Raw genomic sequence first — 24,289 nt, forward strand, 5'->3', positions numbered from 1 at the left:
ACGTCAGTGTGCCAGACAACAGAGTCCCCTATAACAAGTGTATTTGGTGTGTAGTTTGGCCTTAAGGGCTGTGACTGTGAGGCACACTGATTTTGTGAGATATGTGATTTGTGGGTATTGTTGAGGGGTGGCTGTTGCTTGGATATCTGCTTAGGAGGTCTTTGCTGTTTAGGCAGATTTTTATTTAGAGCCTCCGAGTATGTTTTTGTGTGTTTATGTGTTGGGTATGCAGATGCAATAGGTCTGTGTGAGACTGGATTTGTGGTGTGGGTGGTTACTTTTCCTCCTGACTGACTGTGCCAGTCTTGGGTTGAGAGAGCTCTGCCTCCAGTTTGGCTGTGTAACTGCATCTCTCACATGTATTAGAGTTTGTTGGAAGGAGGAGAGGGTTGTCTGTGTACATAAGGCAATTGTAACATTGCCTCAAATTTCCCAGATTCACCAGCTGGACTGGAGAGTAACCTTGAAACTGACCCTTGGACATACCAGATTAGTATAGGGAACTGTTTTTTTATTGATCAGATTAGGGAAGGGAACTGATTTTTCACTTGATCAGGAAGGACCAATTGGGAGTCTAATACTTATGAGAAGTCAAGGAGGGTGTAGTGCTTTAGTTAGTTAGCGTTTCCTTATAAAAGCTGAGCAAGTGCAGGGCCTCCACAGAAAGAGACTAGAGTGACTACTTTGAGAGTTTGAACAGTTCTAAGGGAAAACGTGAAGAGCAGGCTTTGTGGAGCCTGGAATAGTTTAAACCTGTTTAGGCGGCGCTGCCGATGCTGCTCGGCGCGCAAAACTACGCAAAAAGAGAGTTGTAGGGTTTTAAGAGAGAGAGAGAGATCGAGGAGTTTAGAATTGACCCAAAATGGACAATAAAACTACAGCTTCTAGGTAGTAACCACTCCTCCAGGGACAGGCAGGCTGTTCAGTGTTAACCACTGCCACTGCTGAACTCAGAGACTTCCCTTTAGCCCAAGCAAGCACTGGCCTTTTAGAAACTTCCAAACAGTTCAGAAAAGCAAATCTGTAACTGAACTCTCTTAACTTATAGAAAGTGGGAAAAAAGCAAGCTTTTTTTTTTTTTTTTTTCTTTTTTGTTGTAGTTTAAAGGTAGCAGAGATACACAAGCAGCAAAATATTCACAACAGTGCAATAAATGACCACACACTTGAGTGCTAGGCCAAAATCAGGTAAAATGCAGTTTTTAGAGAAAAAAACAATTTTAAATTAAGTGCAACACAGGAAATGCAGTAAACAGGCTCTAGATGTGTTCCAAGTACTGTTACTGTTACAGATATAAACTTTAGCAAGCAGGAAAATGCCAAAAAGTAGGCGGCAAAGCAGCAAAACTTAACAAAAAATCAGAAGAAAATACTTAAAATCACAAAAGTGGCTCCTTTTCTTCTCTCAGCATTTTCTCCCCTTGGTAGGTGCTTCAGCAACAACTAGCAAGCCTGAAAAGACACCAAAACCACGAGGCAGCCTGGTTTTAAGAGAGACAGATCAAGGAGTTTAGAATTGACCCAAAATGGCCAATAAAACTACAGCTTCTAGGTAGTGACCACTCCTCCAGGGACAGGCAAGCTGTTCAGTGTTAACCACTCCCACTGGTGAACACAGAGACTTCCCTTTAGCCCAAGCAAGCACTGGCCTTCTAGAAACTTCCAAACAGTTCAGAACAGCAAATCTGTAACTGAACTTTCTTAACTTTCAGAAAGTGGGGAAAAAAGCTAGATTTTTTTTTTTTTTTTTTTTTTTTTTTTTTGTAGTTTAAAGGTAGCAGAGATGCACAAGCAGCAAAATAATCACAACAGTGCAATAAATGACCCCACACTTCAGTGCTAGGCTAAAATCAGGTAAAATGCAGTTTTTAGAGAAAAAAACAATTTTAAATTAAGTGCAACACAGGAAATGCAGTAAACAGGCTTTAGATGTGTTCCAAGTACTGTTACTGTAATGAGTGAAGAAACATCAACTGAAAGATAAGTTAGAGAAAGAGACAGTAAAATGCAAAATAAGTTTTATGCTTGTAGAAATAAGATGCCAAAAGTGTTAGTGTTTAGTGTTTATAGACAGCAGATGTTTAATAAAGAGAATGTGAGAGAAAGATTAGTGTGTGTAGATTTTGACAGGGAATCTTCCTGGTGCCTCAGCTGAATAGATATCAACATGACTGGAGGTCTGAGTGGAGGAGTTAGAATGGTTAATGATAGGTAGCTTGAAGTTGGAATAGATTTATCTACCTGTCTATTTTTTACTGGATTACAACACTGATCATCTTGATCAATTTAAGGCCCAGTCTAGAGTACAGTCAGACAACAAAGTAGGTACAAATTCTAATAAACACAGAAAATGTATAGTGGTACATAAGCCAGGTACAATTATTGACGTCAGATGTAAGTCAAAGTGAACATGTTACAAATTAAGCAAAAAAAATGTTATCAATTGTTAGGCAGAGCAGTTTAGCTAGCAGATCTAGGAGACTCTCACTCTGATACCCTCCCATTGGGAGGAATAAGACACCTTGTTGAAGTTTCCAGTAGTTTATTCAGTTAAGTAGGTACATGGATGACTGTTCTTGGTCTAATACATTACTTACTTGAATCTTCTGCTCATATGGAGGCCCTAGGCTGTGCCTGTCTCTCCTTCGTCTCTGTGGTTTTTAATCTTCTTGTATTTGTGATGTTATTTGTTGTGTTATCTACGGCTAGACAAATCTGTATGATGGAAAATTATTCTGATGGACAGTTAGCCATCCAGGCTTGCTCTGGGTCTTTTATGTCTTCTGTAGTGTGATTTATTGTAGTTCATCATTGTTTTAATGTCCTCCTGTGGGTGATTGCTCAGATATAACTTAGCCATTTAGTCCTGGACAGGTTATTTCATAGTAGGTAAGAGGGTGTCTCTGTGTAGCTGTTCATTTGTTGTATATCATGGGGCATCTATAATAAGTCTGAGGATCTTATTTTGTAGTCTGTGGAGAGTTGTTATGTAGCTGTCAGAATAGTGCTGCATAGAGCATCTGGGCTCTGACTATGCTCTTGTAGAGCAGTAGTTTGTTTTTAATACTCAGGGCACTTCTCCTTTTCATCAATAGATAGAGTTGGTTGCAGGTTTTCCTCACTTTTCCTGTATTGGTTTCTATGTGTATTTTCTAAGACAGCCATTTGTCCATTGTGACTTAAGAGGTGTTTCACTGTGTTTTGCCTGGTATACATGCATTTGATCGGCCAGTGGATGGTCGATTGGAATATGGTCGAAAGCAGTGCGGCAACACCTCAAAAATGCTATTGCAATTGTTGCGGATTGCAAAATATCCCCCTTTTTTGACCCATGGTAGCACTTGTTTAGGTGGTAGAACGGTCAGAAATGTTGCATTCGGTGTTTTGTGTGACATTCCATCCGTTCGGCAATAAAAAATTTGATAATAACACTCGGTGTTATACCCGATCGAGCAATGTTAGCTCGATCAAACAAATGTATTCTGTTTTGCCATGGGATGTCTTTTTTGAACATAGTCAGTGTTGTGCTAGTTACTTATAAAAATAACAAGTTACTATTATTAGTTACTTTTCAGTCAAAGTAATATATTACTATCACTTATTACTTTTCTAAAAAAAAGTAATGTATTACTATTACTAGTTTCTAAATTAGCATGTTACTTTTACATAAGAATATAATACTGAGATTTATTCACACAAATAAGCACATGCATATAAGTGTATTATTAAAGTTATATACACAATGTTACAATGATGATGAATAGCATTTTACAGTTGAAAACTTGCAGCAGACTAGTCTTTATAGTTGTGTGGCACAGTGGTGCAGTGGTTAGTATTGTCACCTCACAGCAAGAGGTTCTCTGGTTCTGATAGAATTATATAAGCATAATACTTGTTGGATTTTTTTGCAGTACCTTTGAAAATCAACAGTATGTCATGACTAGATTATTTCAGGGTTTTCAGAACAGCCCTGTCATTTTTCATCAGATAGAAATTCTTACAGGATGTGTGTAAAATGACAAGGTTATTCATTATATTAATGACATTTTAGTACAGTCAAGAAAGTGAAAGAATGCATATCACAGCTGAGAAAAGTTCCAAGAAAGTTGCAAGAGGCAGGTTTCAAAGTAAATAAAGACAAAATACAGTTTTTTGTCACAAGAAGTACATTTTCTATGAACAATTATTAGACCAACAGGAAGGACTCCTTGTCAGGAAAGGGTGAGAGGCAGTCACACTGAGGAAAAGGCATTTAAAATGTTAAAGCAGAAGTTGGCATAGGCAACAGAGCTGATAGAGCCCATCAGCAAATGACCTTTTGTTTTGCAAACAGCAGCAGGATTGGACACACTCTCAGTGGTGGTTATTACAGTCTTGGCCATAAGAGGCCTCTCAGAGAATGGACACTAGTTAAACAGGTTACTTTTTGTATCAGGAGAATGACTAGGGAATAAGAGAGTATTTGACAATGTTCTCGGGGGTTATAGTTCAAACTCCACATTCGACAATCAAGACTTTGCTAAATGACAGTGAAATACACATAATCACAGAAGGGGTTAGTCACACATTCCTACAGTGTATGTGGATGGTGCACGTTTCTGGAAGGATGGGAAGTACTACACTGGGTGTGCAATAGTGACATTGCAAAAGGGAGACAAACCAATTATGGTTAAGTTACCAGGATACATGTCAGCAAAAATGGCTGAGCTAGAGGCTGTACAATATATCTCACAGGTTTTGAATCCAGTAAATATTTACAGTGACAGTGCTTATGTAGTAAATTTCTGAAACTACATATACCAACGTGGGCTAGAAGAGGATTCACTGATAGTACAGGACTGATTCAAAAGTACAAATTGCAGGGACAGTTTTGAAGTTAAAAGAAAAGCATCAACAATGGATAAAAGACCTGCAGGAAGTATGTCAAGAAATAGCCAATGAGCAAAGTAAGGGAACTGACTGGACCATTGGTCTTAAAAGTACAGAATGTAAAGTAAAAGACTGCTAAAAATTAGTAACAAGAATAGAGTGGTGGTAAAGCAGACAAGGTAGATGCTCCAACCTTAAAAGTAAGGACAGCTCCAAAAAGACAGTGTATATACACAACAGACAGAATAAAAACAGTAGGGGTCAGTCAATGCAATGTCACAGTAATGTAGCTAGGGAGTACTACATTTGCAGCACAAGCGTATTAATGGCTTCCTATGGAATGGGGATGAACACATTGGTCCGATCTGACCATAAGCTAATCCCCCCTTGATATCAACATACTGCCCCCATCCCCCATTAAGGAAACCACAGTAAAAAATTCTCCAAAGCCAACTTCATGCTTCTTAAGATAGAAGTGGTGAACTTCATGACACCCATGCAGATGGACAATACAGGTATGACTGCTGAATCCTACACAAATGCACTCTATAAGCACTTACATCAGTGTATGGATTGTGCTATCCCAAACAGAACCAAGATGCTATCCTCCAAAAAAAGGAAGCCAATTTGGTGGTCCCCTGCCATAAACAAACTGTACAACAGAAGGAAGAAGCTGTTGCAAAAGAGAGTAAAATCCCATGAGTGAAGGATCTCCCTGGTCAGCCTCAGTAAGAAGCTGAGATCCCTTATAAGATCCTCCAAAGCTAGCTATGAAAACAAAATTGCCACTGATTCTAAGGACAACCACAAAGCATTCTATAGCTATGTCAAGAATCTCAATGGCAGCACCCAGATCTGCTCTGAGTTACAGCACAACGGCATGAAAATTACAGACCCAACTGATATTACCAACATCCTGGAAATTAGGTTCAGTGCTAACTTTACCCCACCCCCACCCCCTAAAGGGCCCATATCTATATAGGAAGAATGCAGAATCCCTGTAGTCACATCTACACAGGTAAAAGCAGCACTCTCTAAAGCCAAAAACACAGCATCCATGGAACCGGACAACATCCCAGGCTGCATTTTACATGAACTTCAGATGAACTGGCTCCCCACCTAAGCACCATATTCAGTCATAGCCACACATCAGGCTTTGTGCCCACTGAATGGTGTACAGCAACAGTTATCCCACTCCACAAAGGGGGAGCCACCACTGATCCCGGGAACTATTGCCCTATTCACCTAACAAGCTTGGTCTGCAAGGCCATGGAATGTATCATCATGGAACTCATAAACAAAGACATTGGTAACCTCCAAACTCTGGATCCCACCCAGTTCGGGTTTGTGAAAGGCAGATCATGCCTCCTGAACCTGATCGACTTCTTTGAGGCAGTCACCAGAGCCGTAGATGAGGGTAAGGTCATTTACACAGCCTATCTTGACCTCGCCAAGGCTTTTGACACCATCCCCCATTCTGGAATTATAGCTAAACTCACTAAACTAGGTATAAATCCCTACGTCACAAGATGGGTTGCCAACTGGCTCACTGACAGAACCCACACTGTAAAATTTGCACACTCCAAATCTGACCTCAAACCAGTGACAAGTGGAGTACCACGGGGTTCAGTCCTGGGACCTCTCCTGTTTTGTATCTACTTCTCTGAAGTACAGGCTAACACAGAAAGCCTTTGGCTAATGAAGTTCAAAGATGACTGCAAACTAGGATCCATAGTCGAGACCCCAAATGATGTGGAAATCCTACAGAATGGCCTCGCTGAGACAGATGCCTGGTGTCAGAGCCATAGCCTCAAGCTCAGTGCCAAAAAGTGCATTGTCATCCCCTTTGGTAAAAACTCTGCACCTATGAACTACTACATAGACAGTAGTCTACTTAACACCGAATGTGTGATAAGAGATCTTAGGACCCAGGTGGACAGTAGTCTGTCCTTTGATAGTTAAATCACCACAGTAGTCAGGAAGTCCTCCTACATGGCACACCTTATCATAAAAAGGTTCTTATCCAGGAAAAAAGAGGTCATTGATCTCCTCTACTCGACACTCATTAGACCCATTATAGAGTACAATGCCCCTTTTGGAATGTACCTCACAAGACATCTGCAGCAGTTGGAAAGGCCACAAAAGTACCTCACAAAGAGGATTACTGGCCTCAAACAGATGTCCTACACTGACTGTCTCAAAAAACTCCAGCTTTTCTACTTAGCATATCGCCTATTCTGTGGTGATCTCTGCCTAACATATAAAGCTATGTCAAACCCAGAGCTGTTGGACATGCTACACCTAAAGAAATCCCAATCCCTCCAAGCTACATTCTCTAGGGACCTAAACCTTGTCACCACAATAAACAGGACATACTGGAGGGATAGATTCCTGTCCCAGAGACTTCCCATACTCTGGAACAGGCTACCCATCTAAGTCAAGCAAAGTTCTTCATTAGCACTCTTCAGGAAAAATTTTGATTAGTGGATGGGAAATAGGAAATACACCCCAGGGATCACTTCTGTGTCTCTGCTGGACAGTGGCACAGGAAAATAACTTTCTTGGGTGGCATAAGCTATGGAACCTTGCTGGCTAGGCTTACATAGGCCCTTGTGCCAATAGCCAAGTACCTACCTATGAACCTATGATGTCCTACGACCAGGCAACGTCATGATATGCAGTGTGAATCAACCCTACTGTCATTTACATGAAATACGTTGCTCACGGTTCTTGGCCATACAGACCAGACTCAGTAGGGTAGTTGTGTACTATGTCCCATGATCAATGGTGTTTCCCCCTTTGTGGGGTGTGATAACTGTTGCTGTGCACCATTTGGTGTGTACATAGCATGACATGGAGCTATTATTGAACAAGCAAAATTCTTCGTTAGCACTCTTCAAGAAAAATCTTGATGAGTGGATGGAAAATAGGAAATACACCCCAGGGATCACTTCTGTGTCTCTGCTTGACAGAGACACAGGAAAATAACTTTCTTGGGTGGCGTAAGCCAGGGAACCTTGTTGACTAGGCTTATGTAGGCTCTCGGGCCAGTAGCCTAGTACCTACCTATAAACCTGTTATATAGGGTATGTAATACCATCAATGAGATTAACTAAAAAATTACCTGAAGGTAAAATAAGAAAATGTAAGGAGAAAGAGAGAATTAGAAAACAGTATTGATACATTAGATCAATCATAGATCTAAAATCATGACATAAATGCAGCAGAAGCAAAAGTGTCTTTGTGCTCTGAACAACAAGGAATGATGTACTTATATTCCAGACAAGACAGAATCCATAAAACAACATTTAAGGAAAATACAGCTATTATCAGAAAAGGCTAGAAAGGCATGGAACAGTGGCTATAGTGATTGGTTAAATGGGTTATATCCAGAATGGTGGAAAACCATTATTACAGTTTAATTGCTATAGTAACCATTATTTTGTTGATCATGATAATGTGCATGTGTATTAAACTTTGTATTAAAACTACTATTAATCAGGTTCCTGTTATAACTAATGTAGGTGGTAAGGAAAGTAACATAACCAATAAAGACATGATTTTTCTGTAAAATTCAAAGTTTGATTTAACTTTTGATTGCAAATGTTTTGGTTTTCAAAATAAAAAAGGGGGATTGATAGACATAGTACTTGTTTCCCTCACAGCAGTAATATGTATTTGATAAAAAAAAACTATATTATAACTATTTTTCCTTCACAGTAACAAAGGTTTGATAATCATAATACTGTGAAAGAAATATGAATTTGGTTTAACAGAATGTGCTAGTGTGGAACAATTTTTTTTGTAACAAATGTCATTAACAATAAAGGCTTGTTGAAAGATCTTAAACAGTTTCAAGTGAAAAGGGAAATGGCTAACACAGCAGAAAAAGTTACAAACTATCCTATCAATGAAAGAACATTTTAGCATGCTGAGAACTGTGTTTTCTCTTGATGAGCATGGCTAATACAGTAGAAAAGTTATACACTATCCTATCAATGAAAGAACATTTTGGCCTGCTGAAGGAACTGCTTTTCTCTGGATTGAGATAAGGATGCAGACAAAGAAGGCTTCAGTAAAGGAAAATAATGTTTTCATCAAGTACAAAGTTTGAAACTATAAAAGTGGTTGTAGAACACTTTCTTAGTGGACATTTTTGTAATATGAGTCAGCCAAGGAAGTACAGTGCATCGGACAGTTATATCGGTGTTATAAAGAAAATGTTTATAGTCTCACAGCAGTGCTTGATAAACTCGTTTCAATAAATCTGTCAGCAGTTATGAATATACAGTTGTACAGTTTGTCTATGTGACATGATACTGTTAATTTCAATTTAACAGGTTCAGTTTTCGGCTGGGGTGCCTTCTCTGCAGAGTCTGCATATCCTCCCTGTGTTTGCATGTGTTTCCTCTGGGTGCTCCGGTTTTCTCCCACATTCCCAAGATATGCTGCATGTGGATTGGACAATCTAAATTGGCCTTTGGTGTGAGTGTATGCGTGCGTGTGTCTTCAGAGGAAGTTTGGGCACCAGGCTGGCAACTCAACACCATAAAACTCTACTGCTACTTGTTATGTGAAAGCAGCCAAAAGGAGAATAACAAGACTAGTCTTTATAGCTAGAGAGTCACAAATAATAATTAAACCAAACCATACACAGCCAGCATCACAAAACCTATAAAACAAAATCACATTTTGTCTATTTTCAGCAACTAAATATTGAAACCTGAAAAGAATGTTAAATAGAACATAAAAAATTGTCAAGACAAAAGTTGGTTGATCATAGATCCATCCAAAGACTCCTGCATGGTGCAGTGGGTTGGGGTGTCGGGTGTTAAACCGATGAGTGGTGAGTTGGATTCCAATTGATGGAGGTATGGAGAACCAATGTTGCTTATTATATGGCAAGGTAAGGATATGATCTCTAGCAGACTAGAAATGTCACAGTATTAGGGGTGTTTTAGTGGGTGATAGTGCCACAGTACCAGGGCAGAGTCAGAGTCTGGTCCTCATTAGTTTTTACCAACTTGCAGTACTAAAAAATGAAGTAAATTTTGCTCCTGACAAATTCTAATGAACTGTTATGAATGCTACGTGCTATGAGTTGTGCCAACATTATGTTGTAATTTTTTTATCCAAATTGCCCCTTCAAAGTCTCCATTACTTCCTAACATCTGATTATTATCCATACTATCCAGGGCCCTCAGCAGTTTTCTATCACTCTTTAGGGGTCGCTGTTGCCCACGTTGAGAATGACTGGTTTAAGCAAAAGTAACTCAAAAGTAATGCACATTTAAGTTACTAGTTACTAAAAAAAGTAGTATATTACTATTACTTAGTTACTGTTTTGAAAAAGTAACAAGTTATATTACTAGTTACTAGAAGCTGTAATATATTACAGTAATATATTACATAGTAATCTTTTTGAATGGGTATAGGTTTCATCTGCTCATCAAGATTATGGTGGTCTTTTCTGGGTTAATCTCTATGTGCCAGACACAAAACCAGATTTCTAATGCATTTACAGCCTCTTGGAGTCTTTTGGAAATTAGCCAAATGTGCTTAGATTTGTATAGTATTGCTGTATCATCTGCATACTGTGCCAACCTGGTTCCACCCATTTTTGTTATGTCATCGATGTATATGTTAAACAGTAATGGTGATAATGTGGAGCCTTGTGGGATTCCAGCTGTAATTGTCTTTTCCACTGAGTAAACACCATTCATTTTTACTCTGAAAGTTATGCCATGAAGATAGGAAGAAATAAGATGAATCAGGTAAGAGGGGAAGCCTTTTAAGAACAGCTTATATAGATGACCCTCATGCCACACCTTATCAAAATCTTTAGAGACATCTAAAAAAACAGTTCCCATTGCCCTATTTGTATTATACCCTTCAGTAATGTATTCCACAACTCACAGTAACTGATGAGTCCTGGAGTAGTTTTCTCTAAAACCATATTGCTTGTTGTTGATTACTCCTTTTTTTTTTTTTTGAGGCATGTTTTAGATTTTTTTTCCACCACTTTCCCTAATGTACTTAAAATACTGATGGGTCTATAACTTTGTGGAAACGCTCAGTCTTTGCTAGGTTTTGGCAGAACTGCCACATCTGCATTTTTTCCAGCATTTGGAGAAATGGCCAAGTCTCATTGTAGCACTAGCAATATTTGTGATTATGACAACAACTTTTGTGGGTAGGTATCTCAGGGCTTTGCTGGGAATGTTGTCTGGTCCAGGTGCTTTTTTGATATTTATTTTTTGCAGTATTTCCCTAATTTTACTTGGTGTGGCAAAAATCTATTTCTTTCAGTGTGTTTCTTGATCAAGTATTTCTGAGCAAATTTATGGACTTTCTCAATATGCACCATGTCTGCCTGTTGAAAATTTGGAGTGCACTGCAGTTCCAGGTAATCTGCGATGGCTTCGGCCTTGTCCTGACAAGTGAAGACTAGTCCATTTGGCCCATGAATGATGGGCATTGGGGCCAATTTTTGTCTCAGAGCTTTAGATAATTTCCATTTGATGTTTGAATGATTTTCCATTTCTGAGATGGTTAGAGCCCATCTATGTTCTTTAATTGCTGATAGTGCTTTTTTGATATCTGTTGTTAAGTAATTAATTTTGGAGCATTCTTCCGGGTTGCAAAATTTTTGCCATTTCCTATGGGCTTTATTCTTTTCTCTAATCTTTTCCTGAGCCAAGGTGGTATCTGGAGAAGATTCTGCTTCCTGGTTGCTTTGATCATAGCTATTTTGATGCAGCTAGTAAGAGAATTTACTGATTCATCCACTTGTGTTGGAGTTAGAATGGTGGGAATGTGAGGTAAGCATGTCTCCAAATTGCCCATTAATGCTGTCCCGCAGTTTTTGTTTTTTCAGTTATTACTTGATTACTATTAGTTGAGCTTGACCCAGAACCTTCTAGTGTGAGAATTACTGGACTATGGTCTAAGCTTAGCTTGCTGACCGTATAGATAGTGGGAATCTGTGTCACATTTTTAAGTAGGGTGATGTCCAGAATATCTGGGCAATGTCCTCGAGAGTGATAGTGAGTTGATTCTTCTGGACTGAGTACCACAACTTTTCTGCTGTCCAGGCAGTTGATCAGGGATCTTCCTTTGGCATTTATAGTTCTGCTATTCCAAGTGGGGTGTTTGGCATTTAGTTCTCTGGCTAGTATTGTTGGTAGATCAGACTGAAAAATGAAGTCCAAGTTATCATGTAGCAGTTCTTTTTAAGGTTTATTATAAGCAGAAGCTATTCTGAAGGGACCCTCTGTGGTATTCATGGTCACTATGTTAGCTTCTAAGTTGGCTAGTGTGATATTAGAAAATTCCGAATGGTCTACATTCTTCTTTGCTAGGATGTTAGTACTGCTGCCTTTCCTGGGTTTGCGGCCTTGTCAGTAGACATAATGATTTCTGAATTTGATTTCCACACCTGGATGTAAATATGTATCACAGATAAACATTATATCTATGTAGTGAAAGGCTAGAAATTCTTGTAGCTCATCTGATTTCACTTTGAAGCCAGACCATTGGCATTCCAGAATGCCAGATCGATATCTTGTAGTATTAGTGGTTTCCTAGAGTTCATTTTGAAGTCACATTAATCATGTATATGAGCCACTTATAAGCAGGCACTGTAAACCTTTTTAGGTATACAAAAAATATTAGCCTTTCATATTATATGTCAGGAGATAACGAGCCCCATAAAAGTGGGTACGGCCTCTTATATGGCTCTACTTTATTCTGTCGAAAGCTGAAAAGGGCAAATACAAATAGCGTGACACATAAAGAGCGAAGAACGAATACATCAAATGAACGAAACCACAAAAAGAGAAGTGTTGAATCATCATAGTTGGCCCGTCTGCGGTATAGCTCCGTAAGGTAAGTGTGCGGTAGTTACAGACCTTAGGGTTAGGGGGGGTTAAGGATAGTGCATAGATAGTTGTGTATGTGGGGTTTAGTGTAGGGTTAGCAGTAGGGTTTTGGTGGTTTAATTTAGGGTTAGAAGTAGGGTTTTGGTTAGTGTATGTATGTGTTTTTGTATTGTGTTTGGGTAGGTAGTATGTTGCAGGGGGTGGGTTGGCCGACTATGACGGTTCGAGGTTTTAAATTTCATGGTTTAATACATCTGATGTATTCGCGGTTCGGTCTTTATGTGTCATGCTATTTTATTCTCCCTTTTCAGCTTTCAACAGAATAAAGTAGACCCTCTCATATTACATGTTGATAGAATGGAAACATTTCTGTAATAAAATTTTTATACTTGGCTCCAATGAATATGAGCCCCATTAATGCAGACACAGCCTCTCACTTTACATGTGTTACAAAACAGACTAATAATGTCTGGTGATAGCCTCGTAAAAGCAGGCTATATAGTTCTACAGTTGCAGCTCATAATGTGTTGTCATGTTTTGTTTGTTAGAAGATAAAAATAAAAACAAAAACCTTTTACTTAAGAATGAGGTTCCACAGACTGCTGAGCTGGTAAGCCTTCATGGATCTTTCAGGAATATTCAAATAAGGGACTAACCTCAAACCTTTGGGATTGGTTGTTTTCCCATCTCATAGATTTTCCTCCAATCAGGTCCCTTGGACCCTCCCACCATTGTCTGTAACTGTCTTTGAATAACTGGCCTGTTGACTGTAATGTATTAGAACAAGAACACTCATCCAGCTACCTACTTAACTGAATAAGCTACTGGAAACGTCAACAAGGTGTCTTTATTCCTCCCACAGGGAGGGTATCAGAGAGAGAGTCTCCTAGATCTGCTAGCTAAAGTGATTTTATCTGGACTTATCATTTATACTCTTTCTTGTTAGTCCCTGTCACCCTCTGTATCACAGATGGGGCACCAGACTTCACTTGAGCCCTCCAAATTACCTTTGTTTAGCCTTATAAAAAGTGGGGACTGCTAAGTGAATCCCAAGAAGAGAATAATCATTTGATTTTGTAAAAATTCCTATTATACACAGTGAAAGAATATTTACATAATATAATATTTTGAATGCGGGAGACAATAAATCCATGTTATCTTCCTTTTTTGCAACATACAGATAAGTAAAACTATTCTAAACATGTGTATAAAACTTTATGAATGGAGAGCTGTCCTTACTCCTTCCTTATCACTTTCAAATCTCAGATTCCACAGCATGGATCATTCCCTAAATCTCTATTAATTCTGCAATGAAGCAGAAACAGCTACTATATGGAATGGCTGCCCTCTGTATAAAATTATGTTTTCTTAAAGTTCATTTTTTCATTACCCCCTGTACTATCAAATAAGTTGTCTTCCCTCAAATTCATTACAGATTTTGCACAGACTTTAACTCTTTTTCAGATATAAATAACAGAAAAACCATACTTCATCAATTTATAGGTACATAAGGGAAATATAACAATCAGCTCTCCAGCAGCACTGCATGGTACTTTAACATCAACTCTCCAGTAGCACTGTCTGGTCCTCTAAGATCCACTCTCCAGTAGCACTGTCTGGTCCTCTAAGATCCACTCTCCAGCAGCACTGTCTGGTCCTCTAAGATCCACTCTCCAGCAGCACTGTCTGGTCCTCTAAGATCCACTCTCCAGTAGCACTGTCTGGTCCTCTAAGATCCACTCTCCAGTAGCACTGTCTGGTCCTCTAAGATCCACTCTCCAGTAGCGCTGTCTGGTCCTCTAAGATCCACTCTCCAGTAGCACTGTGTGGTACTCTAATATAGAATAACTAAGATATTACAATGTTTAAGTCGAAAGGCTTATCGTGCTGATATTTTTACTTTCCTTTCTCTATAAATTAATAGGAGCTTGAAGTTAATACACTTTGAGGGTGATTTAACAAGACTGTTTAAATTTTACACAATAAGGTGAAGCATTAACTGTATGATGTTATTACTATTAGTCTGAATTACAAATGGTATAGTATTGATCATTTGATTCAACAAGTCCATAGTCTGAACAGTTATTGTAGATTTTGGTGAAGCATCAACAATATGGCCATGATAATTTATTTTATTTTATCATCAACATTTATTTATACTTAAAGAATACAATGACGATTGTAGTTTTTTTAGATAATGGAGAATATGACAAGGCAATAATTGCATGAAAAGATCAACATCAAATTTGAGTTGGAATGTGGTACAGCAGAAGCATAGCTGGGTTATCTGGTACCTTGTTCAGTTCCCTGACTGGCACTCCTCAAAAAAAAAAGAAAGAAAGAAAGAAAAAAAAAGTATTCTGCTCTGAAACTGCAGCAAACAATTTGCTACAGTTAAAATATGGCACCCAAAGTGCTTCAATGTTTCAGACATGACTGAAAATATAATATCAGCAAGACTTTTGTGAATTGAAAACTTGCTCAAATTATTACCCTCCAAGATCATGAGAACAGGGAGCTTTATCTGCAGAACAAGCTAACTCTGGCTCAGTAGTAGGGAAAAGAGTCTTTGGGAAGATTATGCCTGCTTGATGAAATCTCCCATGGCCCTTCAAAATGAAGAAAACCTAGCTATTAAAAATAAAATAAGCTGCTGGAGTGTTTCATTTTTTTAGCATTTCCAATAGTTTAAAGATAGTAGCTAACTGCAAAAACCCAACATCTCTCACAATCATATATGGGTATAGATATAGATATCAATATAGACATAGTCAGATAAATAGATAGATGGACCATTTGTAATCTGACACTTTGCACAGAGGTTTGAAACTATGAATGATATACCAATTTCTGCAGCAGTCCTGGGTTTGCCACATGACAGTTCCCCTTGGCTAAGCCTCAGATGTGAAAGAAATGCTCCACCTCTTTCAATAATTAATATATATATATATATATAAATATGTGTGTGTGTGTGTGTGTGTGTGTGTGTGTGTGTGCACGTGTGTGTTTTTCTCTCTCTCTCTGTATATATATATATATATATATATATATATATATATATATATATATGTGTGTGTGTGTGTGTGTGTGTAATATCTGCTGTTCACCAAAATGTATTTGTTTATCAATCAACAGTGAGTGGCTGGTAATGAATATGCAGAGTAGCAGAAAGTAAGATGGGCAATGAGCCGTTTGGATTCAGATCAGAATGCAGCACAACCGGCTCAATATTTGAGTGAGGCAGATAGTGCAGAAGAAGCTAGAGTTGAGGAAAGAGCCATTTCTAGACTTGGAGAAAGCTCATGACAAGGTTACAAGAATGTTGATTTGTGCAGTCCTGTGTTGGTATGATGTCCCAGAAACATTGGTAGACTTAGTGCAGGTTATGTACAAGGACCCAATTATACAAGTCCAAACAGTGTTCATATACAGTGGAGGGAGGGGTCCTAGTGGGAGTATGGGTGCATCAGGTTCAGCTGTGAGCACACTGATGTTCATACTGACGATGCACTACATGAACAAACAAACTGGGGTGGTCAAATCAGCAAAACTGATGTATGCAGATGATGTGGCATTATAAGGAGACTCTGAGCAGGAGCTTCAGCAAATGTTAGGGCAATAGAATGTACAACTGAAACCACATGGGATGAAACAGACAGTTGCCATGGCACCAAAAAGGGGAAATCATAAGAAGTTGAAAATTGAAATAAAAGGTAAATAATGGAATATGTTAATACCCTGTAGTGTTTAGTATGGGTGGTTGAGAAGAAGCCTGAATGAGGAGGTCAAAGTTAGAATCACAGGTGCTGCAGCCAACTGGCATAGGGTGCCCAGAACAATGTGTTACAAAAGAATGCCAATAAAGTAGAACTATAAGTTGAATAAAACAGTGGTGTGACCAGTAATTCTGTATGGCACACAAAACTGCTCAGTGAAGGCAGATCAGTTGACAAATCTAGAGGTGATGGAGATGAAATGTTGGAGGGATAGGATGCATACTGTGGGATGGATGAAGAAATGACAACATCAGAGCAGAATCCAAAGTAGATGCACCTGCAAATAAGGTCAAATAGAATGGACTATGGTAGTTCAGGCGTATTTGTAGGAAACAAAAGATGATTTGGTGAAAAGGATTTGGGAGAGACAAAAAGAAGACAAGAGTAAATGTGTGTGTCCATCAAAAAAGATGGAATTATTGCATGACAAAAGACGTATGACAGACCCACATGAATACTGAAGAAGATAAAAGAGTGGCATTGAATCAAGAGATATGGCAGCAATAGATGTGACACCCTAGCCCCATGTACAAACTGTGAAAAAGGGGCTTGATGATGATGATGATGATGTTCATCTGTGGGTGTGATAAAAATTGTGAATATGTAACTTGAATAATTGTTAATTATTACATATTTCTCTCTAAGTGCAAGAAACACTTTTCAAATACTGTTCTATTGTCATTTATTCCCTTTTATATTGTACACTATACTGGCGTGTTTGTCTTAAGAATTAGGTCAGGGTCCCTGGACCAGCACAGTTAGAAAGATTACTAACAAATAAGCAAATAAAATAAAAGCATCATTCAGGGGACCCATCTGCTTTGTGTAGTGTAAACATGTTATTAGGGCAAGTCTTATTCTCCTGCTTTAGATGAACATTTGATGCCTAAACATATGTCTTTCATTCTTTATGAGGCTTTGAAGTGAGTTTTTGCCATTGCAAGAAATGGTGATGTATGTTCCTATTCATACTTTCTACATTTTAATATAATCTTTGGTAATACTAAATGTAGATCTAACAGCATTGTGGAGAATAGAGGTGGGACTAAAGTAGGGAAAAGTAAACACATTAAAAATACAAGCCTTTGTCATTGCTGAAGGTTGCCTTACACTGTAAATGAACCACAGCAGTAGTAGGTAAAGTTATACGATCAACAACATTTTTTTTTCAGTATCTAGCTTTGCTAAACAGCATGGTTAATACCACACATCATCAGGAATGTGAAAAAAAGGAAGGATTAAGACAGTAAAAATATATTGCCTGGCAGCCTTAACCTTTGTGTAGGATAACATTTTCAATGCACATGAGAGCTGCTTTCTGCTTTCTCATTTTAATTACCACTCATCTCTAATTTTTCCTGCTGAGTCATTTCCACTGGAAGCCAACAGTGTGTAAGGGCAAATATTCATTAATGTTTTCTGAAATATTTGCACTCTTCATAATTCCATTTGCAGGAATATTTTATTTGTAAAAAAACAAATATTGTTGCACTAACAGGCTAGGTTGTTTCACAATCTTTCACCTGTTCTGCTGCTTGTTAAGATCACATCTTCTTCTTCTACTAGCTAATCCATAAGACTTCATAGATAGTTTTTTTACTACAGCTATTTCATTAAATAATTGTGTGTGGGGGGTTACTTTATCAGACGATACTGCATCCACATAGCAAAACTAGTTTGCTTCATGTCAATACATGTACTACATCGACAATGCTCCCAGTAATTAAAAAAAATAAACATTTTTTACTCTCTATAACCAGATACATTGTCAAGTACCATTGCATGCTAGAGACTGCCTTCCCTACCAGGGCTTGATCTCAGAGAACAGGCAGAAGGAAGTAAGGTAATGATTCTCTGTAAGTAAGGAAATGATTCTTTTGACCTGGGATACAGGATCTAAGTTGCCTAGATATAGGAAGGCCTTATTAAGTTTAATGCTGTTGGCTGCCAAGAAGGCAATTACAAAATAATGGAAATCAAAGTCTACACCAAGTGTATGTGAGCTATTGAATGTTATAAATGAGATAAAATAACTGGAAGAGTGATCTTTAGGAAACGTAGGTGCAAAGTACATTGAAATAAAGGTAATTGTGGGAGCAATACATGCATAATAATGTTCAGGAGGGACAGGAGTGAGGTTTAAGCAAAGGCATAAATTCAGCAATTTTTTGTAATGTTGGATTAATGACAGTAGCAAAACAAATATATGTGATGTATATTGTATTTAAATGGAAAATGTTAAAATGGTTTGTTTTATTTTCTGTTAATGTATGCTTGCCTCTGTCTAAAGTGATAATTTAATAAAAGTGTTTACAAAGAGACTAGACTGTTTAGTGGCATTGGTAGCTAATAGTCATCAGTATATAGAGTCAATTATGTTTATCAGTTGTTATATTTTGACATTTAGATTGATTTACTATAGCAGAGGCTGTTTTAAGGTCATTATGGCAAAATGAAAAAAAGTTTGTGCAATATCTGCTTTTGCAAGATTTAAGTGCAGGTACATATAAGGGTATTGTTATGGTTCCAAAGACTTCTGAAACCTAAGAGCCAAAAAATCTATTCTAAGGGAAGATAACATTTGTCTTCCACACTTTATCACTATCTCTCTCTCTCACACACACATACTCTCCATATTTCTCAAACACACACACACGCACACACACAGTTTCTGATTAACACCATTGGGCACCATTTTGTGAGAGAGAAGGCTTTTCATCTACCCATAAAAACTGTGATTACAGAGCTGTCTCCTAATGATTCTAATTTGCTAAATTTACTCAACAACAAAATGCAAGTATGGAAGAAAGGATCCTCTAAACTGCAAAATAATACAGAAATATCAACCTCAGTAATGAAAGAGAAGAGAAGTGAAAATTACCCAGCGAATTCCAACATCAGCACAGCTTCTGCAATAATGGCACTTCAGGAGTTAACATGACTTCCACCCTTGCACTGGCTACAGTGCACTGGACTTCCTTTAGTTGGCTACCCCTTTATGTATTGTTGCTACTTTTCAGTGTATTTATTTGAATGTTATCTTTCATTCAGGACAGGCACCACTGAATCACTGGGCGGCTACATTTCTTATTTTAAAATACATCCCAATCCTGTCTGTTGGTAACATATAATAACACATAGAATAAGGCTGTAATCTTATAATACTTACAAGATGAAAGTACCTCTTGGAAAAAGAGGTACTAATTGATATCTATAATCGGAGTTAGGAAATCATTTTAGCTATAACAAGTGTCTGGGCTGTTAGCAGGTTATCTGGTAAGTGTGCACCATTAATATTTTAGACATACTGCAAAACATAAAATTATATAATCTATAAATAAAATGTAATGGCACTCGACCACAGGGTGGACATGCAGACTCCACACAGAAGGCGCTCCAGCCAAGAATCGAACAGGAGAACCTCTTGCTGTGAGGCGACAATGCTAACCGCTGCACCAGAAACTGTAATTTCATTAAATGCTACCTTAAATTTCAGAATAAACAGATAAAGCATACTCCCAATTTTGTAAGATGTTTGCATTACTGCTTTTGGTGTTCTATTCATGTCCAGTTCACCTAACCCAGCCAATGGTCTATTTGATAAACTGTAGGAGAGCAGCAAACACTTTGAAATGTCTATGGCTGAACTAATGCTGCTTCATTTTACTGCTATTCATTAATGCAGAGAAGTTAACAGACTGCTTGATTGCTAGTTGTGGTTTTTTTAAACAACAATGTAACTTGATGAGAAGTTATTCTGGCATGCATTTCAAGGACCTTGCTGTTGCCCTTATCTCTGCTAGCAGTGTTTTATTCACTTGTATGTTTTTCTGCTGAACCATTATGTTCTACCTGAGCATGCACACAGGCCACTCAGAAGATCATGTAGATGTTTTACTTACTGTTCCTGTTAATTCAATGTGTTATGGTGGTGTTTGCATGAAAGCTAACACAATATCTGAGAAACCTAACATGTTTTGCATTACCTGCAATATTCAATTGGATCTCAGTAAGGTTTAGATTCTATTACTGTTTTTACAGATTTCATGCCTCACCCATATTATATTCAAAGATCATGCACACAGTACCTCCAGAAAGTGTAGCTTCCGTGATGTCACAGATGTCTTCAGCAGTGTCATCCTTGTCTCGTTTCTTCTTCTTTTCCTTCTCCTCTGGAGGTCTAAGTAGTGATAGTTCTTCTGGGTGCCTGAGATCTGTAAGATGTTAGAAAGCATTTATGTTATTAGGTGAAACAATGCTTTTAGACTTGTAAAGCAAAGCAGTCTTCTCCAAAGTCTCTTACAGATGTCAGAAATATTCTTCTCCATTGTCACTTTAGAGACAAGGACCTAGCAAATGTCTGTCTTACCAACAAATGAGTGCATGAAATATGATGCCTTTAATTGACTGACACCACCCCATGAGATCAGTTTATGATTATCGGATGTAGCTTAGCTATTACTAGCAAAAGATTAAATAATATCAAAGATATTTAATGTAAGAAGTCTATTGTCTGAGCTTAAAATACATCTGTCGGTACTGTTCCTTGAATGTGCTGCTGGGATGCTGCTTTAACTTGTGTGTATTAATTACATTTGCCAGCATCTTTATGTGAGTTATCATGCATAATCCAGCTAGTCTTTGATATCAGTGCCTAGTGCATAGATTTAATAAGACATTTAGTAAAGCTGAGTTGAAACACAGAGTCAATACAAAGGCAGAAAAAATTGTGTTATTGCAGAAGGTAAAAGTGAGGTACTAGAAAACAAGAACTTGCTGTAAATGAGAGCAAAAAACAATCTCAAAATTAAAATGGCCAGAGAGTGATGCCACAATTCAGAAATATGGGTACTATAAAAGCTTTAGAGTCTGAAGATCAACACAAGAACTTACAGGCAGGAATTCACAGACTAAACAAGTCCATCTCAAGCACAAGACAGGAATTTCATCCATAGCCAAGCAAGCAAATGTGTATGCCAAAGATAAAGCTCTCACTTGCCCAACCAAAATTGGATTTCCACTGACTTTTATTGTAGTAATGCATGTGGTTGTTTAAAGGAGGACCAAGCAGCTGAATGATATGGTGGTCTAAGAAGTAAAATGAATACTAATGCCTCTATGTATCATGCACAGACCTGCATAATATATAACTTTCTCCATGGTGTTTCATTACAGACAAGAATTTACAAATGGGTCGCCTCAAATTATCTATTGCATGAACCCAGTTATTTTCATTAGGGTTAATATTTAATTATTTGCCATGGAGTGGATAAGACCAATCCAACACCAAAGAGAAATCAGCTAGGCTTAAAATGGCCCACAAAAGCAGCTAAGCTAGTACTTACCTATGAACCTATAAATAATAAATGTCTTGCTATTGCATATGGCTGGAGAAAATGTCATTCAGACAAATGAGGCTATGTGAAATCATAATGGCAAGTTTGCAGGGGTCCATGTTATTTCATCAAAGAGTCATTTCAACAAAGCTGACTTCATCGACCCCAAATCAGTGAACGAATTTCTGTGAAAGTTTTTATCGCAAAAGATTTTACCAGGGAAAGGAAGCAGTTGGCCAACAGCACAACTTTGCCCTTTTCCCCACCATAGTGTGATCTGGTGTGTTTGATATTCTGTGGTTTGCTTTCTGATGTGGTGTTGGACAGGTGATTACTTTCCCTGGTGAAATTTTTTTCAATGTTTTCATTCGTGGAAATTCAGTTCATTGATTTTGGGTTGATGAAGTCAGTTTCTCTGAAATAACTTTTCGATGAAGTAATATATACCTGTTTGCAGATGTATAGAAAAACGTACATAAAAAACTTCACTTAAGAAAATGTACAGTTTAGCATTTTTAAATTCATGTGTACAGTTAAGGAAGAACATGAAGCGTGTAATGTATTGTACAACTCTAAAGACACTAGTAAGAAACTGTTTATTTACAGACATTGATGAAGAAATACAGATACAAGGTATTCAGACCTGCAATTCAGGAAGAGTTAGAAGGAAAGCATTGTTTCGACTTGCTTTAGCTTTGGAAAATATCATTGATTATTAGAGGTATCAGTGGGACAAGGAAGTAAAATGGGACAACATATCTAGCTAGCTATATCTATCTATCTACGTGTGCGTATATATATATATATATATATATATATATATATAGAGAGAGAGAGAGAGAGAGAGAGAAATTATGTAGAAGATCTTAAGTAAAAATTATTCTAGAAAAACTTAGAATAATGAGACAGAAGATAATGACAATATAAAACCTGACCACACATTGGCATGAAAAATAATACATAATTTGAAATAGCTGTGAAAGTTCTAAACACTGAAGTGAGACTGAACAGGCACTTTAGGCAGTCCACTGTAGACAAGTACAGAAGCCTACCCACACTGTTAAACCTGTAAAGGAGGCTAGACCAAGACAAGTAGCTACATTTGGGAAAGGAGAGAGACTTTAACTATAATTCAAAGATAATCTGAAAAAGTAAAAAAGGACATTTTTCTATACATAAGGACTCCATACTGCTGGTAAAGTGTTTGCACTAGCAAAGTGAGTCTTAAGAATAGCCCATAAGTGCTGTTTTTCTAGTCTTGTAAGTATACTGGTTAGCCGCCATCATAAACACCTTGTCCCTCTGCATTCTCAGATAGAGGTAAGATTTTCTCTCCTGTTCACTGGATTCCACAGACTGCCTCATTTTTGTCACTTCTGCAGAGACCTGAGCCCAAGTGCTGGCTTAGAATTTTTTGCCACTGTAGTGTACAACTTTAAAATTAGTTTCTCCTTCTTACCTTGTCCTGTTAGCCTCCTAGCCATGCTCCTTCTAAGGGTGGTCATATATATATATATAAAGTAATTCTTTCCAGTCAGATCAACTGCTTTGATGCATTAACTAGTCTCATAAGTTTAACTGAGTTTGGTTGCCTCCCCATACAAACTGTTGTTTGCATTGGCTGTCATACTATCATATAAAGAGAAAAAATGTCCTTCAGAGTAGCCTCTCAATTATCCTGTATGATGTATTTATAACTGCCTTATTATTATTAAGCAGACAATGCTGCACCTGATATGGAAGAATATTTTTATATTAGGAAGCATGACTTTACTGAATGTTCCTGTGCACACATTCAGGTTAACCCTGAAGCTACATAAAACATATTGCTGCAGAAAGCAAGAAGGAACAAAGACTCTTAAAATACATAATGAACACAATTATTTTAAAATGACTTAGGGCCAAGGTTATATTAAGTAATTCAGGTCCAAGAAAGTAAGGCAAGACTTGTTTAAACATACCACAAGGCTGGCTCTAAGAAGGCTAAGAGCACTGAGATTCTGCATCTTAATGCCAGAAGTGGGTGTAATAAAATTTCAGACTTCCAGATTTGGCTGGTAACTCTTAAACCATTCATTTTAGAAATCTCAGCAGCTTAGCTGAAACCTTACATACAGAGCAGTGACATTACAGTACCCAGAAACCCTACATATAGAAGGACCATTGACGGAAGAGGTATTAGAAGTAGCTATAGTTATTACAACATCCTTGCTAAATATGTTAAGGATTTAAAGCCTCCCGATACAGCAGAAAAGAAAACATTGTTTGCTATCACACATAAGAAAATCAGTTTGGAATGTAACTACTTCAAGCAAGATAAATCTGTAGTACTTTTAAAAAGTAAACTCTCATGGTTAATGAACCACTTGAGAAAGGAAAGATGGAAGCTAAGTGACTTCAGTATTTCACAGCAAGGGAACTATAACCTT

The 24,289-nt window shown here is 37.8% G+C and overlaps 1 protein-coding gene across 1 annotated transcript in view; it reads right to left on the bottom strand.

Moving 5' to 3' along the window:
- Positions 1-24,289, bottom strand: part of FERMT3 (FERM domain containing kindlin 3) — a 577,997-nt gene that overhangs the window by 246,836 nt on the left and 306,872 nt on the right. The window contains exon 4 of the mRNA XM_044075734.1: positions 20,613-20,738. Within this exon, the coding sequence (XP_043931669.1) occupies positions 20,613-20,738 (126 nt within the window). The remainder of the gene's footprint in view (positions 1-20,612; positions 20,739-24,289) is intronic.

Source organism: Protopterus annectens, chromosome 6.part1 (genome assembly GCF_019279795.1).
Source record: "Protopterus annectens isolate FY-2018-M chromosome 6.part1, PAN1.0, whole genome shotgun sequence".
NCBI classification, from domain to species: Eukaryota; Metazoa; Chordata; order Ceratodontiformes; family Protopteridae; genus Protopterus; species Protopterus annectens.